This window comes from Mustela lutreola, chromosome 2 (assembly GCF_030435805.1).
Source record: "Mustela lutreola isolate mMusLut2 chromosome 2, mMusLut2.pri, whole genome shotgun sequence".
Classification (NCBI taxonomy): domain Eukaryota; kingdom Metazoa; phylum Chordata; class Mammalia; order Carnivora; family Mustelidae; genus Mustela; species Mustela lutreola.
The window spans coordinates 53,990,063-54,009,196 of record NC_081291.1 but is presented as its reverse complement, the minus strand read 5'-3'; the positions used below and the strand labels follow the sequence as shown (position 1 = coordinate 54,009,196).

The 19,134-nt window shown below is 39.3% G+C and overlaps 1 protein-coding gene across 1 annotated transcript in view; it reads right to left on the bottom strand.

The window, feature by feature from the left end:
• Positions 1 to 19,134, bottom strand: part of SYN2 (synapsin II) — a 218,066-nt gene that overhangs the window by 47,747 nt on the left and 151,185 nt on the right. The window contains exons 2-3 of the mRNA XM_059161765.1: positions 2,419 to 2,476; positions 1,016 to 1,107 (exon numbers count right to left, since the gene is read on the bottom strand). Of these exons, the coding sequence (XP_059017748.1) occupies positions 1,016 to 1,107; positions 2,419 to 2,476 (150 nt within the window). The remainder of the gene's footprint in view (positions 1 to 1,015; positions 1,108 to 2,418; positions 2,477 to 19,134) is intronic.

Below are 19,134 nucleotides of genomic sequence, written 5' to 3'. Positions count from 1 at the left end.
CTCTTGAGCTCTCTCCCCACTGGCCGGATTTCTATTTTTCTGTCCTCCTCATCTCTAGGATGAATGAGTTTACGTTTCCTATTGTTAGGTTCCAGACACCTGAGCTTTGCCTTCCTTGTCACTGAGCCAGTTCTTACCAGATGTTGGAGACCTCAGTGTCAGGATGCTGTAGGTTAACATAGGGAAGAGGTTGAAGTAAAGATTCTTCCTGGCACAAGATTCTGTATTTGAAAACCTGACACCATGCTGAGCCCATGGGAAAATTGACACTGTGGAAGCCATTTTCCCTCATCTGGAATTCTTGTTACCTCCCTCACAGAACTGTTTTATTAAATTTGGCCACATCTGTAAGTTACCCAGCATACCACCTGGCATGTTTGTGCCCTGTAACTGCAAATTTTCTTCTATCTTATGTCCCTTCCAACCTAGACTTTCCCATCAGACTTATGAATTCCCAGGACTGAGGAACATAGAAGAGTACAGGGTTGGGAGTTAAGAGAATTCACATAGAAACACAAGGCTCTGAAAAAAATTAATATTAATATTAACACTAAAAAAAATAAATAAACAAAAACAAGGCTCTGTGACCAACTCACTGAGTGAATCTAAGCAAATGAATGTAAAGTAGGAGGTTGAACTAGATCAGAGGTTTTCAAACTTTCTTTTTAAGCAACGGAATCCTCTTTTCCTGGGAAAATATATGCAGAGATAAAAGCACAAAAATAACACTGGTAGAAGTGGAGCTGGAATCCTAGAACCCCTCTGATAGTAATCCAGTTACCTCTAAATGAGTCCTGAGTCCTTTGTCTACCATTGGACTAAGAGACCCCTGAGAGCAGGAGCTGATATTCTCTGCCTTCCTCTACCACTGCTACATAGCATACATCATTAACTTCTATACTATATACATGGCACTGCCATCCCACTCTAACACTTGACTTTGAAACCACCTATGCAAACCAGAAAATAACTCTGAAGACAGTGACAGTGACCCTGAGGACAGAAAGGACCTTACCGGACAACTTTTGTGCCATTCCGAAGGACCTGCATATCCACAGCATAGGTCCCATCTGCATGGGCCACCAGGTTAAGCTCTGAAAATTCTGCCTGGAAAATAATAGTAGGGGATTAAGAGGGTAGAGTTCATGTTATGTGTTTTTACTCAATTGTAAAAAAAAAAAAAAAAAAAAAAAAAAAAAAATTAAAAATAAATAAAAATAACTTTAGGGAAATAAGTCCATAGTCCTGGCTTTGCCAAGTTCTCCACAGAATAGTAGCAGCCCTCCCACCAAACATTTATTCAGTTTCCCAAAGCATTTTCACAATCTGATTTCATCTCACTTTCATAGCAACTCTGTGGGGCAGGAAGGATAGAGATAATTCTCCCCATTTACAAAAGAAGCAGTTAAGTGACTTTCTGGACAAAAACAAATTTATTCTTGGCAGAGACAGGAGCAAAGCTCAGGTCTTCTGACAACTCTGGGCTGCCTTTCTATAGAGTAGGAATGCAAACTGGAGCAGCATGCCCTCTGTCAGTTTCAACATAAAAACACTAGATTTTAGTTTAGGCAACTGGGTCTTACTTCTGCTCTGCCCCCAGTTAGCTCCATGGACTTTAGGCAAATCACTTGTCCTCCTGGGGTTGGGGTGGGGGGTGTGGGGACAATTTCTTTCATCTATAAAATAGGAATAATTTTTAATCAACCTTGACTATCCAACAAGCTGTTCTAAGAACTGAATACAATAATGGGTAAGAAAGTACTCTGTAAAGAATGATGATTAACTTCTATAATTACATAGAAAGCATATGCATTGTTTAAACTGGACATCCCCCTCTCCACCCAAATGGACTTAATCTCTATCATGAAGCAAAGGGTAGAGGAAGATTTTAAAAAAGGGAAAGGGGGCTTTCAGGACTTCATTACATTAAAAACAGGGGCGTGTGTGTGTGTGTGTGTGTGTGTGTGTGTGTGTGTGTGTCTGTGTGTGTGTGTGTGTGTTTTAATTCTCTCAGAAGTGTAGCTTCACACCCAAAGTAGGGAGCATGGGAGGCTGCACAACTGAAGGGCAGACATGTGCCAACCCAGAAATATCATGCCATCAACAATATGGAGGTGTGGTCACTGTCCCAGGAAGATATTCTCCTAAGGTTTTCCTCAGCCTGAGAACACACTACCAGAGTTCACTACTTTATAGACACCAGCACCACGAAAAGAAGTCAGGGAAGTTGAAAGGCAGCCTTCATGGTCATACCTCAAAAAGAGAAAAGCCCCAGGGAACAGGTGGGGAGAGGGGAGAGAGGGCCTGGAATCCACTGACAAACACTGTACTCCACTCTGAAGATTAGATGATTCACTTTGGGATGTCAAGAGAGAATAATGATGACGCAGATGTAACTCTGGGCTTCAGGGTAATTACCTGTTCCACTTTGATGTCATAATCTCCAAGGACTTTTTTACCCCGGAAGCACTTGGCCCTGGAAAATGAAAACAAAAACAAAAACAAAACAGAAACCAAACCAAACCAAACCACACCAAACCAAAACAAAACAAAAAACGCACAAATTAGTATTGTAGATGTGTCTGAGATCGGAAATTTACTATTATAAAAAAGAGGACTACAGCAGACAGAACCCCAGAATGAGAGTCAAGAGACCTGGGATAGGGTTGGACTCTAAACTCAACTAATAGATTATTGTGAGAGAGCCTCAAGCAAACCATGGTCTCTCCTTTACTTAGTTTACCCATCCATAAAATAACCCAATGCACTTTTTCACTCCTAGGTTTTGGGATTCTATAATATCCTACTTTGTCATTGGGCTACAAAAGAAGTCCAGAAGTAGGAATTTTCCCAATATGATTTCTGGTAAAGACCAAGTTAGTACCATACATCTTTATACTTTCCTTATCTTCCCGATCACTCTGATTTTCTAGGTGGGTTCTACCCTTGGAATTTTAGTTTTTAAAGAAACTGTTATCGTTTTACCTCTTCATATCTATACCTCCAAAAAGTATTTGAGGCAATTAATAGTTTAAAAGGCAGGTATAACCAACAAAGTAAGGATTAAAGGACAGTGAATGACAGAGCATTAATTATACCAGAAAAGAAATTTTAAAAGGTAGGAGGCTGAGGAAAGCTACTATAATTGAACACAAAACCTATTCTGTATTTCTGAATTTCAGTCAAGAAAACTAGTCAGGCCAGGTTACAGAGTACTTATTATCTTCCTATCTTCTCATGGATCTAAAGGAGTCTCACAAAGCATCAGGGACTTCAGAGTTCCTTGTAAGTGGATGTGCTTATACTTATATTGATATTCATTCCTACCTTCCCTTAATATCCCCCTCCCCACCCTACCCCCCCAAAAGATTTTCTTACCTATCCACTTAGGCTAGTTCTCCATGTGAATAAAGGGCCTTTCTACGCTATACCTGTTAGCGAGGTTGTTCTTTCCCAGAGCTTGAAATTTCAAATTAGTATGCTACACTGGAGGTTTCCAAAAGACCCTCTCAAAATAAAGGGATAAACTAACATTTATTGGGCATAATACTCTAGGAATTGTGTGCAAGTTGCTTTCAAGAACATCTTATTTAATCCTAATAACAATTTATGATATAGGGAGAAAGGTCTTCATTTTTGAGATGAGGAAACCAAGACTCAGAGGAGAAAAATAGTGTAATTCACAGTCAAATGATAACTTAGTGGCAGAGACAGTATTCACACCCAAGTCTGAATCCAGTGATCCTGGGGCTGTACAGTCATCCCTCTCTGATGATTCATTCTCTCCATCTTCACTCCCACCATTACGAAAACTGACTTGTCATGTGTGCTGCATTGCATGTTTTTCCCCCCATTTTCCTTCTTCTGCTCAAAAGGGACTTGATGTTGTGAGCACTAGTTCTACTACAAATACTTCCTATCCTGGTTCCTGTGAATTACCCAGGACGAGGCCAGGCTATTTCCTTTCCTCTCTGCTGGAACAGTCCGTTCTAGGAAGTTGTCATTTGTCCTATCCAAGTCCCTGGCCACCCTCAAATTGTTCCTCAGAGGCATTCAGCCATCCTGGAGCTGGATCACTGAAGCCTAGTCCCCAACCTTTGCCCCAATAACTCGCTAAGCTTCATCAGCTTGCTTCCAGAACTGTGTTCAACATTTATAGCTCAGCAAACCCCTCCACCTGTACTGTATCCCATCCCTTTGGCTACTGTTCTAACTGACTTATGGACTTAAATGATAATCTACACATGCCACTATCACTGCTCTGCAGATCTTAAACTCTGAAGGCCTTTATCCAGGACAATAAAAAGGAGAAATGGAGTAAATGACCCTGGAGGTTCTTTTCTTGAATTGATGAGGTATGTCTACCTTACCACCAGCAATGCTATTCTGATGCCTCCTCCTATCTTCCTGTCAAAATAGCTTTTGTTCTATGAGGTAAGTCTCAGAGACATTAACAATAACCTCTCATTCTATATGATACCTTGCACTTTCAAAGCACATTCCTTGCCTTACTGAAGCAGCCAGGGCAGACAGCAATGTTCGTTTGACCAATGGGGGAACTGAAAGCCTGAGCAGGGAAATAATATGCCCAAGCCACAGAAAAGTTCATAGGAGCTAAGCTTAGAACTAAAAGTTTACAACTAGATGCTTATGTTTTGCCAAGTATTTTAATTCACTCACTTATTTTGTGAGTTTACAACACTGATATTAAGGTATATTTATAGATTCTGGCTGGATTTATCTGCCACTTCCTGCACCTGCCCATTGACCAAGTTGGCTAATGATACTGTTTGCATGCCTTCTCCCTGCCCCCACCTCTCCAATGATCTTAATGCCTTTTCCTTAAGGTAATTTGTCCTGTTGAATATCTTAGTCTGTGTTTCCTGACTCCAGGTCACTGACCTCTGTTGGCTGAGCACAATCTTATGGAAAACGAGCTGAAGATGGCAGGCAGATGGGGCACAGAGCCTTCTTCTGGAGAATGAGCATATTTTCCTAGCTCTAGCCCTTAGAAATTTAGGTTCCAGGTATTTTCATGAAAAATTGTGTGACTTATAAGCAAGTGACCAAAGTACCTCCTGACACTAAGAGAGCACTATTTGGAGGCATCGTGTTAGAATCCAGGAGAGCTGTGAATCACAGGGCTCTGAAATCATAGTCTGGGATCCTAGAAGTATCTGTCCCTGGCTCTGTGATCTTAGGCAAGTGGCTTAAATTTAAAAAAAAAAAAAAAATGTATGTCATATGGTGAAATCAATCAATCTACCTTCAAAAGTATACAAAAGAATAAGATAAAAAATAAGTTTCTCTTTTCCCATTTCTTTTCATCACATATAATCCCCATTATCAGTTGCAGGCCTATCCTTCCAGTGTGGGGAAAATGTCTGCACACATATATGCTTCACACATACATGTAGCATCATGCTACATAAACTCTTCTTTTTGAATCTTGATTTTTATTGCACTCAAAAATACATCTTAGTAATATGCTTTCAGCATATACTGATGGACTTCTTTCTTTTTAATAGTTGCATAAAATTGCATTTGAACGTCATACAGTAATTTCATCATATATATTGGTAAGTACTTAGATTTCCAGTTTTTGGGTTGTTTTTACCATTATAAACAGCGCAATAATGGCTAACATTTAAGAACATATCCATAGGAGGGAATCCTGAGTGGTACAGTCAGTTAAGTATTTGATTCTTGGTTTCGGCTCAGGTCACGATCTTGGGGTCCTGAGATCGAGACCCACACTGGGCTCCATGGTGAGTATGGAGTCCACTTTCTCTCTCCCTCTGCCCCTTCCTCTCTTCTCTAAAACAAACAAATAAATCTTAAAAATATATATATCCGGGGTGCCTAGGTGGCTCAGCTGGTTAAGCATCTGCCTTTGGGTTAGATAATGAGGTCCTGGGATGGAGTCCCATATCGGGCTCCCTGCTCAGGAGGGATCTTGTTTCTCCCTCTCCCTCGGCTGCTCCCCCTGCTTGTGCTCTCTCTCTCTCTCTCTCAAATAAAGAAATAAAATCTTTAAAAATAAATAAAGAAATAAATAAATGTATATATATCTCCATAGGAAAAAAAGAATACATCCATGGGATAAATAACTTACCTTTTCCAAATATACTGAGATATAATTGACAAAACTGTATATATTTAAAGTGTGCATCATGATTACTTAATATACCTGTATTTTGTGAAATGGGATTACCACACTCAGGTTAGTTAACACATCTATCAACTTGCATAGTTATATTTTATGTGTGTGTGGTGAGAACACAGAAGATCTATTTTCTTAGAAAATTTCAAGTATACAATATAGTATTATTAACTATAGTCACAATGTTGTATATTAGAAAGATAAACAATTTATTGGAGAATTGCTGGTTCAAGGAACAGACACAGTTACAGTTCTTACTTATATTGCCACACTGCCCACCTCCACTCCCCCCCAGTAAGGAAAATACAGCACTCTTTCTCAGTGTTTGAAAGTTTGGGAAAATGACTTCCTCTCCCTTAGTTCCCTTCTCCCTTGCCCCAATCCCCACAGTTTCTTGCATAAACTGGACACAGAGAAGGACATTCTGACTGGCGGTCTTGTCAAATCAGCCCCGATTCACCTTCTTTGCTCAATCCTAAACAGAACCCAAGATGTACATCCTTAAAGCACAGACTAAAAATATCTATGGTGCCTGTGTTGTCAATTTCCCCCTATTGTAACATTTTCTTAACAAGCCTAGCAGCTGAGGATCTATGTGAGTTTAATGGCTTACAGCTTCCTTGATGGGCCAGGCAATGAACCATCTCACCTTATTGCTAAAATGAGTAGAGGCTTCTAGATTTAACTCTTCTTACTCAAGGCAACGAATATACTCACCAATTCCTATCCAACTAGGGCTTGTGAGGCTGAGCACCACAATTTCAAACACTTCTCTTCTAAGGCTCCCGCAAAACTTGGGCAAGCCCAACTTGAAATCTTCCTGTTTTATGCATGGGATAATGGAGAAAGGTCTAGAAATAGGAGCCAGTGGAGTTGGGTTCAGGCATAGTTCTGTCACTTTTCAACTGTGTGACTTTGGGCAAGTAATTACCTCTCTCAGCCTTCGTTTCCTCTGTATAAAATAAGGTTAATAATAATTGTAATACTAATAGCAAGCATTCACTATGCACTAGCCACTATTCTAAGTATTTTATGTATTTTAGCTCATTTATAAATACCTTAGTCACAGGTTGTTGCGAATACTTAATAAAGCCAGATGAAAATAACTGACATGAAAGTGTTCTGGAAACTCTGAGATGCTATGCAAATATGAAGTACTATTAGGAAAATGCAACAAACATTTATGTACCAGGTATTATTACTGTTTTATGATTATCACAGCCAACATAGCCTCTCCCCTTCTGAACTTTAATCCCATTTATTGTCCACTCATGATATTGTTCACTCATGATGCTCATAGAATCATCATCTGATACCAACTTTCAGACTCAGTTGTCCAATAATCTGGGACGCCCCTCTCCCACTCTCAGCCTCACACAACTGAAATATGTAATAATGCTTGGAGTAAAGACCACCCATATGTGAGCCCTGGATTTTCCAGAACATTTTAGATTTTAAATAACAACTTTGTCCTGTTGTCAGGTTATGTGATCTGAGCTAATGCCTATACAAAATTGTATCTATAAATTTCCAACTCTGTCACTGAGCTATTTACTTTCCTAGATTCACAATCAGGGCTTGCTTATTGACTGGAGATGTTAGGAGTGATGGTTTTGGCTGAACAAATGTAGAAAATCAGAAGAGCCACCTTCAGGACTGAGCAGATTGAGCCTGTCTCTGCAGGCCTAACCTCTCTTCTCACATGTGGACATCCGAGGATGTCATGTGATAACTGGTTCTCAGTCTCCATCCACACTGGAACTAAAGAACCTAAAAACAGCTTACACTGTAAATCCTCTCTAGGTGCCTGAAGTTTGTATAAAAATCAAAACTCAAGGTAGAATATGAAGGCACTAACAAGCATTCTTAGAGCTCTGGAACCAGTCTAGCACCTAGTAAATGCCTGGCACTGGTCTGGATACTTATCTTTAAGACGGTGCTGTTTCTGGCACTCACTGTCTTACTGGCCTCGTTCCTTCAATCAAGCATCTTTAGGCATCAAGAAGTTAGAAAGTAAGCTAGGAATACTAGAGGATTCCTATTTCCCACCCAATGGTAAAATTAGGCCTGCTGGTCTTGAGGCGAGTTTGTGAGGGCCTGCTGCCACCCACTGGCAAGATGTATACTACGTACATGCTGTGGTCCCAGCTCACCGCTTAGCCCTCTGAAGAGGCACCAACCCCACCGGCCCAGGAATATCCCTCCAGGGGCTTATTTGCCACTTTGACAAAGATGCCTGAAAATCCATTGTTTCTCCTAGAAAGTGTGTGCTCATACACCCCAAGCTTGATACTTAGCTTTTTGCAATATCTAGAAAGAAACGTTGTGACTTGTCAGTAAATTCAGCAACAATTTACTGAGTATCCAATGGTAAGTGCTAGAACTGTAGAAACTCATTACAGTTGCCAAGTAGAGAAAGCACATTCTAGAAAAGGAGAATGCTATTCACTACTAATACGGGTTATTACTAAGGTCCCTTGCAACTCTTAAGATTTATAACTAATATTCACAGTCCCACCTTTCAATTTTTCTTTAAAAAATATTTAAAGCACACAACTAAAACAACACAAGTTTCATGTAGATCAGAAACATGTACAGTGAAAAGTAAGTTTCCTGTACCTTCAAGAAGCTCATAAGGTTAGTGGAGAACAGAAGCATGAATAAAAGGTGTATGTGTAAATACAGGGAATAAGCTGTAGCAGGATTATAAATCAGGAACTTTAGGAGCTCAAAGGAGGAAGTTCTCTTGCTTAAGGAGCTGGGTCTTAAAGAATGAATAGGAATTTGCCACATGAGAAGAAGAAGCAGAATTGAATGGCTGAGTGTAAAGCAACAGAGGCTACTTGAGCACAGAACACTGCAGGGAAGGACACAACAGGCTGAGCAGTGGGAGCTGCAGGTCCCAAGAAAGGGAAGCATTGAACTGGCAAAGGGTTCAGATGTCAGGGTGAATAGTTGGGACTTAATATCTAGCTTCCAAAAGATTTTTTTAAACACTTTTTATTGTGAAAAAACTACCTGCGATAGTTACCAACATTTTGCCAATATTTTTCATCTATCGCCATCACTGTTGTTGAGACTATTGTCTGAGCATTTTAAAACAAACCCCAAATATTATGTTATTCTTCTATAAAATTTTAAGTACTATCTCTAACTGCTGTTGGTTTATTTTTTTTTTTAAAGATTTTATTTATTTATTTGACAGAGAGAGATCACAAGTAGGCAGAGAGGCAGGCAGAGAGAGAGAGAGGAGGAAGCAGACTCCCCGCTGAGCAAAGAGCCTGATGCGGGACTCGATCCCAGGACCCTGAGATCATGACCTGAGCCGAAGGCAGCGGTTTAACCCACTGAGCCACCCAGGCGCCCAGTTTATTTTTTTAATCTAACATAATATATATAAAAAAATTTACCATTTTAAGTCTAAAATTCAATGGCATTAGATACATTCACATTGTTGTGCAATCATCACCACTACTTCCAAAACTTTTTCATCCTCCAAAACAGAAACTCTGTAGCCATTATGCAATAAGCACCCATCTTACCCATGGTCCAGTCCCTGGTAACCTCTAATCTACTTTCCATCTATGAATCTGCCTATCTTAGAGTAATGACTTTATAATACTTATTATTTAATAATTAATAGTAATTTTAAACATCTTTACTGAGTCTATATTAAAATTTCCCCAACTGTCTCCAGAATACCATAAAAAATATTAAGTAGAGGGTGACATGATCAGTTGTGCCTAAAATCTGAGAGACCATCTTAGCTGGAATGTGGGAAAGATTGGAAGGATTAAACTAGAGATCATTTGAGATCATTTGGGAAGCTGGTGCAGTAACCAGATTTCAGGATTTGGTTTTACTGGTACATAACAAACTGATAGCTACTACACAGCAATCTTCTGACAACTCAATTGATCCTTTGATTGATTAGGCCTCAGAACTTTGTAGCTGGCTGGAAAATGACAGTTATTTTAAAAGATATTAGCAAAAAGGATTTAATGAAGTCATAGAAAGTGGTATAAGACTTTTACTAAAGATGTTCTGGAACAGAGACATAAATGAGATCTATATTAGTCAGGTAGGGCCTCGACATTGGTAAAGGGGTTCTTAACTTTAATCTAGACTTGCTTTCTAATTCATGAACCATAAAACTTTCTTTCAATGTGTGGAGAAATGTCTGTTATGAATAACTGGTTTAGGAATAAGAAGCAACCAACAGGAATAAGTGAACACTTTTCTGGATAAAGAGTTCTGTGGCTACTCCTTAATATCATTAATTCAGTGATTAAGCTGTTCAATCAAATGCCCTACAAGTGAGGCACTTCTTAGGTAGAAAGCAAGCTGCATGGTGTCTTAGTTAACATTCATACAAATGATATGGAAGAGAGTACAGGGGAAACTGCCAAGTTTGCAGATGGCATTCAGCTCTTTCAGGGATTAAAATGCCAAGCTGATTAGGGGTAAACTGAAAGAAGATATGGACGTGGGCAGAAAAGTGGCAGAGGAGTTTTAATGTGACTAAGTGTAAGAAAACACATTCAAGGGAAATGATTTTATCACAGGATCACCCAGTAAAGAAAAATGAAAGGAAAAAAAGACACCAGTTCTGTATGTCCTCATAGACAAAACCTAAAAAGATTGTGAAAGGTTAAAAAAATGTTGGGTATCATCAGAAAGTTTATTAGAAACCCAACATAAAGGCTTTCTTACACTCTGACCTAGTCTTGTACAAGCTGTAGGACTTTTCATATTTCTGACCGAGCGTGTTATGTCCACTTACCTAAAAACAAATGATACAGTGAAAGTAAAAATGGCCCAGGGAAAAATGGAACAAAATGTGCATGCTCGGATTTTGGGAAAGGCTGAAGAAGACACTATTTCAACTAAGAAATTGTGTCTTCTTCAGCCTTTAAAGGTAAAGATTCAAAGGGGACAGACATGAATAAGGGAGGGAAAGAGAACACTGAATGACCACATATGTCATTCATCCCAAATAACCTATTAATCTTACGAAATTTCATGCCTTATAGGGAAGTCATCTTAATGCTACTGGTTTATAGTAAAATAAGGCTTAGCTAAACTAAGTGACTTGCTTAAAGGTAGCAGTTAATAGGTGGCAGAGCTAGTAAAATTAAATTTCAGGGCTTCTGATGATCAAATTTAGAGACTGTTTACTTTCTCAGATCGGGACTGTGCACTATTCATTTTTGTATTCCCAATACTTGTCATATTATTTGACACATGGTGGATGCCCAGGCAATGTTTATGGAGTTAATGAATTGAATATAGCTAGACATTTGGAAGTTAATATCGGAGAGTTCAGCCATGCTCATTGTGAAGGAGTCCTGGGCTTGTAGGTTTCTAAGGATACCTACATAGTCCATTTCTCCGGAGTTTATGTTACTCCCTCAGGTTATTTGTGGGAAGACTTTCATAGCCTTAGGAGGCAGATGAGACTCCTTAAGAAAAACAGCAATCTCAAAGCTCTGAAAATGACTAATTTCTGAGTAAACACCCCAGTTGTGACTTGATTTGTAAACACCAAATCACTTTTTCTGAGATTTTTCTGAAGATCTCTATTTTGGGGAATAATTAAATGATCCAGTATAGCCAGATAACAAGATTATCAAGTGCAGAAAAAAAAAAAAAAAAAGGAATCCTGTAACTCAGAACACATGATGGGAAGATTAGATGCATTTGTCTGTAATTATAGCAGAGCTACAAACAGAATGCTTTGGAGTCATGGGACAGATTCTCTTTCCATGACTGGCTTATAAAATTAAATCAGGCTGATTTGATTTTGGAGCAAAATGGGTCAGTTAGGAAGTTTGCTTTAGAGAAACATTAAGCAAATATAATTTTTAAAATATACGGATTTATTTTATGCTAGATAAACACGATTTCTAGCATTGACAGATCTCTAAATTTAACTCCAGTGTAGGGTCACAAATCATACCCACAATCATGACTACCATCAAAGACACACATTCCCATCCATTTTTAGCAGACTAGATACAGAAGAATGTTCTTTATAATCTGGTCCCACCCTTCTATTTCTAATTTATCTCCTATTATTTCCCTCATCCAAGATAGCTGCAAAGTTTTTGTATGACTTAGAAAAAGTCATACAAAGTCATACAAAGTCTCCTTCCTCCAGATGGATACACTCCTGTACTGCGGTACTTAACTTGACAAAAAGAACATGGGGCTGAGTTTCATTCCCCACTAGTTTCCTCATTCAAATGCCTTTGTCTGGTGAAAAGCCTGCACAAGCATATGTAGGAGCACTGTCCAACCACCATTCAGACACTGAATGGTACTACAACATCAATCTGCCATTAAGACATTGTTTCCCAACTACCTCTAATCAAACTGCTGCCTCTGTGCTTTGGTCCGCTTAGAAATCACCCCTTTCGGGGTGCCTGGGTGGCTCAGTTGGCTGAATGTCCAACTCTTGGTTTCTGCTCAGGGCTGTGGTCTCAGGGTTGTGAGATCAAGCTGTGTTGGGCTCTGCAGGCAGCTTGGATTCTGCTTGGGATTCTCTTCCTCCCCCACTTCTCCTCCCCTCACTTCTGTGCTCTCTCTCTGAAATAAAGAAATAGAATCTTCAAAAAAAAAAAAAGAAAGAAAGAAATCACCCTTTTTTCACAATAGCCAAGATATGGAAACAACCTAAATGTCCACTGATGGGCAAATGGATAAAGGAAATGTAATGTATACATAAAATGGAATAGTTATTCGGCCTTTAAAAAGGTAATTCTGCCATTTGCAACATGGATGAACCTAGAGGACATTATGCTAAGTAAAATAAGCCACACACAGGTAAAAACTGCATGATCTCACTTACATGTGGAATATAAAATTGTCAAACTCAGAAGCCAAGAGTAGAATGGTGGCTGCCAGGGGCTTGAGAGGGAAAAATGAGATGTTGGTCAAAAACTCCAAAGTTTCAGTAGGTAAGATAAATGAGTTTTGGAGTTCTAAAACTCATTATGGTAACAACGCTTTATTATATACTTGAAGCCTGTGGAGAATTCATTTTTTTAAGATTTTATTTATTTATTTGAGAGAGTAAGCAAGCGAGCGAGAGAGCACAAGTATTGGGGAGAGAGGCAGAGGGAGAAGGAGAAGCAGACTCCCCAAGTGAGCAGGGGGAGCCACTCTCAGGGCTCAATCCCAGGACCCTGGAATCATGTGAACCGAAGGAGATGCTTAACCAACTGAGCCACCCAGGTGCCCAAAATCTGCTGAGAGTTCTTAACACACACACACACACACACACACACACACACACACACACACACACACAGTAATCTCAAAGGATATTTATGCATCTATTGGGATCATAATGTTTTTCTTATTACACTTGCTGCTGTGGTGAGTTACAGTGACAGATACTCAAATGTTACATGAACTTTGAGTTCCCGGGATGAACCCCATTGGGTCATCATGCATGATCCTTTTTATATATCATTGGATCCAATTCACTAAAATGTTGTTAAGTGGGCGCCTGGGTGGCTCAGTGGGTTAAGCCACTGCCTTCGGCTCAGGTCATGGTCTCAGGGTCCTGGGATCGAGGCCCGCATGGGGCTCTCTGCTCAGCAGGGAGCCTGCTTCCCTCTCTCTCTCTCTGCCTGCCTCTCCATCTACTTGTGATTTCTCTCTGTCAAGTAAATAAATAAAATCTTTAAAAAAAAAAAATGTTGTTAAGTATTGTTGAATCTATGTTTACTGGGGACTTTGGTTTGTGACTTTGGTTTGGTGTCAGAGTAATAATGATGACTTCACAGAATGAGTTGGGGAGTAAGAGTGTTTGTGGAATTTGTATTATCTCTACCAAAAATTTTAGGAGAATTCACCTGTGAAGTCTATTTCTACTTTTTTCCAGCCTTTAGATCTAAGAATAAGTTACTTTATTATATAATGTCCTTTTTCATACCTAATTAGATTCTATTAATATGTTACAAAGAATGACTGCATCTAAATTTGTAAGTGGAATGAGACAAATAATTTTCTCTTTGCTCTTAGCCAAATTATTGTTAAGTTTATTTTAGCCTCAACCAAACTGGATGGGCAGTCTCCTGTTTTCTTTTTGGGTACAAATTTTATGAATTATCTTTGCAGGTATCCTATTAAGGACCACTTGAAAAATAATGTTAAAAAAAGAGAAAGAAATCCCCTCTCCTCATTCTTCAAAGTCCAAAACAAGTTCTGCCTCCCTTATGAATCTTCCCTGTCTTCCTCTCCAATGGTGGTTTTTCTTCCCTCTGAAAGTTCTGTCTGAAACCCATTCACTTGTCACATTAGAAAGACACAGCTTTGTATAATCCACTGATTTTTCATTTAAGTATGCCTTTTCCTACTGTATCAGTATCTTCTGATCTACTGTATCTTCTGAAGGTGCATACTGTTTATATTTCTTTCCTACTCCCCAACCACTCTCTCTCACACTCACATCAGCCTTAACCAAAGCCTGGTTGGGATAGTTAATTTCATCTGTCAATTTGATAGGACCACAGGTGTCCAGATATTTGGCTAAACATTATTCTGGGTATGTCTGTGAAGGTGTTCCTGGATGATATTAACATTTGAGTCAGAACTGAGTAAAGTAGATTGCCCTCCCCAATGTAAGTGCACCTAATCTGATCCACTGAACACCTGAATAGAATAAAAGATGGTGGGGATGCCTGGATGGCTCAGTAGGTTAAGCATCTGCCATCAGCTCAGGTCATGATCCCGTGGCCCTGGGATCAAGCCCCACATTGGGCTCCTTGCTCAGCAAGGGTCCTGCTTCTCCCTCTTCCTCTGCCTGCTGCTCCCCCTGCTTGTGCACACACACACACACACACACTCTCTCTCTGTGTCAAATAAATAAAATCTAGAAAGAAAGGAAGGAAGGTAGGAATGAAAGATAGATAGATGGAGATGGAGTAAGGAAGAATTCACTGTCTCTGCCTGTCTTCGAGCTAGGGCATCAGTCTTCTGCCTTTGGACTCAGACTGAAACTTATACCATCAGTTTTCTTCGTGCTTGGGCCTTCAGACTTGGACTGGAACTCTCCAGGGTATCCAGTTTGTTGACAGATCTTGGGACTTCTCAGTTTCCATCAATGTGTGAGTGAACTCTTTATAATAAATCTCTTTATCTACTTACCCACCTACGTATCCTTCTATATACTCACTCTACTGATCTACAGATAAATATATATAGAAATAATGTATAGAAATATATATTATCTATTGTCTATGTAGTTATTTCCTATTTATGTTATCTATATGTAGATATAGTTACATAGACAGAGATATCTATCTCCTTGGACTGCTGAAGCAAAATTCCATAGACTGGGTGCTTAAACAATAGACATTTTTGCTGAGAAGTCTAGATCAAGGCATAGCCTATTCAGTAAGACCCTCTTCCTAGTTTGCCGAGACCCACCTTCTAGCTGTGTTCTTATAGTGGTGTTCTCATATGGTAGAGAGAGAGTAGTACACTCTGTTCTTGTTTTTGTTTTTTAAAAGATTTTATTTATTTATTAGAGAGAGAGAGCAAGAGCAGGAGGAGGTGCGGGGTGGGGGAGAGGGAGAAGGAAAGGCAGAGGGAGAACCAAAGGGAGAAGGAGAAGCAGACTCCCTGCTGAGCGGGGAGCCCACACCAGGCTTGATTCCAGGACCCAGGGATCATGCCATGAGTGAAAGGCAGATGCTTAACTGACTGAGCCACCGGGCATCCCTGTTTTCTTCTTATAAAGACATTAATCCTAGCACGGGGGCTTCATCTTCAAGACCTCATCCAAACCTAACTACCCTCCAAAGGCCCCATCTCCAAATACCATCACACTGGAAGTTAGAACTTCATCGTATGAATTTGGAAGGGGGTGGATGGGTGGGGGACATGGGACACACACACACACATTCCATCCTATAACAAAATCTTTAATAAAGACCTGTTGCTTGATTCCTGGCAGAGGACATCCACCCATCTGAAACTTGAGGGAATGTGGAACCACAATACATAAAATAGTATCATATAAGAATACACAGTACTGGGTGTCTAGGTGGCTCAGTGGGTTAAGCCTCTGCCTTCGGCTCAGGTCATGATCTCAGGGTCCTGGGATCGAGTCCCATATCTGCTCTCTGCTCAGCAGGGAGCCTACTTTCCCTTCTCTCTCTGCTTGCCTCTCTGCCTACTTGTGATCTCTGTCTGTCAAAAAAAAAAAAAAAAAAAGGAATACACAATACTATATGTTCATCAATGTCAAAAGCAAATAGCCATTTACAGCTTTCAGCTGAAATATATACTTCCTGAATCACAAAGAAGAAAGAGTACCTTTTCCACTGTGTTACAAAGAAACGAGTTATTCATGCCAACTCAGAAATTTTGCATTTCAGTCAGTTGCCAAGTGGTACGGCTCAGTGGAAAAAGCATGGATTTTAAAGCCAGAGTAACCTGCGTTTAAGTCAGATCCTCAATTTACTACCCGAATTTGGGCTCTTTATTTCTCTGTATCTTTACCTATTGGATAAAGATAATACCTATTTCTAAAGTTTGTTAGATTTAAATGACCCTGCCTTTAATGTGTTCCTCAAACATGCTAAATTTATCATCTCTTTTGGGCTTTTGCACCTGTTGCAGGATATTTCCTTCCCCTAGATCTTTGCACATTCTGTTGCTTCTTACTATCTGAATCTCAGTTTATGCATCACCTCCTCAGTTATGTTTTTCTAGATTACCTGAGCTAAAGTAGTCTCCTTCCCTCCCAGTTATTCTGTCTTCATTATCTTCAAAGACATTATTTTTATTTAAAAATTTCCTTGAGGGGTGCCTGGGTGGCTCAGTCAGTTGAGAGTCCAGTGTTGGGTTGTGGGTCAGATCATGATCTCATGGGTTGTGGGATGGAGCCCAGAGTTAGGCTCTGTGCTCAGTGGGAAGCCTGCTTAAGGATTCTCTCCCTTTGCCCCTCCCCCAACTCTCTCCAATAAATAAATAAATCTTTTTAAAAAATAATTTCCTTGACTATTTATTTATTATATACCTCTGCAATCAAAATGTAAGTTACATGACAACAGTGACCTTGCTGTCATGGTACCACTGTGTCAATCCTATGTCCAGCTCTCTTATAATATCTGGTACATGCTAGGTGCCAGATAATATTTGTCAAATGACTATAAGTATGTAAAGCACCCATTCACACATTGTAGGTACTTTTCTTCCCCCTTTCTATATAAAAATCACTGGGTTAAACAATGTACTTGCGTGAGTCCTTTGAAATGGAGAGCATTTCAACAAAATGGATCCTTTGTTTGAATGTTGATCAGGCATTTATAATTATTGACAGAAATATGGTCATTACTCTGTTTGATGAGACCATCCTCTGTCTTAATGATCTAATTTAGGTACAAATCAACACACTAGTTATTTAATAAAACTTTAATAAATTTAATAAAACTTATTAATATTAATATTAATATTGGTATTAATATTATATTATATTACTAAGACAATATACTAGTGTTTATAAGACTTTACTCTCATATGAGACTTTAATAACTTAATAACTCAGCCTTCCAAAAGGGAAAATTTTGTTTAGAGGCCTTTTATTTAGGAGGAAACAGAGGCCCAGAGAGGGGAAACACTTGACTAATTCAAGGTCATACACTGAGTTTGAGGTAGACTGCATTCCCTTTCCATTCCACCATGCTGCCCCCTTACAGCAAGAAAGGCAACTCTTCCCAAAATCAAGGAACACTGGAATTGAACAGAGATCCCTAAGTGACATTATAAGATGTGGAAACTAAGGACTTGAGTCCATTCATAATTTGTGAAATTATGATATAGAATATCAACAGCTATGCATTACAGAAGCGTAAGTTTTACTTATTTTTCTCACTTTACTGATACATTGATTCTGTTTGTGATACTGCATAACAGTTCATACAGCAAATTGCCGGAAGGAAATAAGAAAAGAGCTTTCTTCATTCTGTTATCATTAGCAAAGGAGGTTTGACCCTCATTTCCTGGTCCAAGTAAAAACTGCCATGGCTGGTATTTTCAGCCTACTCACCACAATGGCTCAGTAGAAACATCCCTGTACCTCAAGGCAACAATACTTTAGATTTCCAAATCCAAACCCAGGTGGCACATTCCATTCTACAATTTTCCAACTGGCACCAATTCAGGGGGAGATATTACTCACCAGAATAGTTATTAACAACTGAATTTTGGCAGGTTTGTGAGAATAACTGGCACTGTCCTAGAAGAGATATGCCATAGGTTTCCAGATGCACCCAAGTTTAGCAACATGGAACCACACATAGTCTGAATGGAAAAATGGACGTTAAATTTTAAATGGTATCCTTTCATTTATATAGGGAAAGAAACTGAGGCTTAAAGAGGAACAGTGACCAAGGTCATGTGGTAGGAAACCCATGGAAGGTAATTATGCTCACTACTATATCACCAGTGTACAAAAGAACCCTGTGGGAATGGTCATCACTTCTCAATTCAATGCTCTTCTTGTTATACCAAGTTTTGTCCAGAATGGACCTGGATAGACGCTTATGCCTTGGTATAGCAGTGGAAAGATATAGGGTATTGTTCTGGCTCTCTTCTCCTCAATGAATTTGTCCATACTTTCAGCCACCTCTCATGATTCATTGAAATGCTCCTCACATTTAACAAGTCCAAAGGAGTAGTTTTAAAAATCAACTCAAACTGATTAAAAACCCAGTTCATTTTTACTTAGCACTAGATACATTCCTTTGAAAAGGAGTTTATTATTCAGGGCTATTATAATGAAATATATTCTATAAACCCTTAAAAATATTCTCATCATTCATTCAACAAAGATTTATTAGATTAGGTATCTACTATTCGTCCAACAATATGCAAAGCACTGGGTAGGGTGTAGGGAAAGGAAAGACTATAGACCTCACTCAGCTCTGGCACAAAGAATAAAAATTACTGTTAAC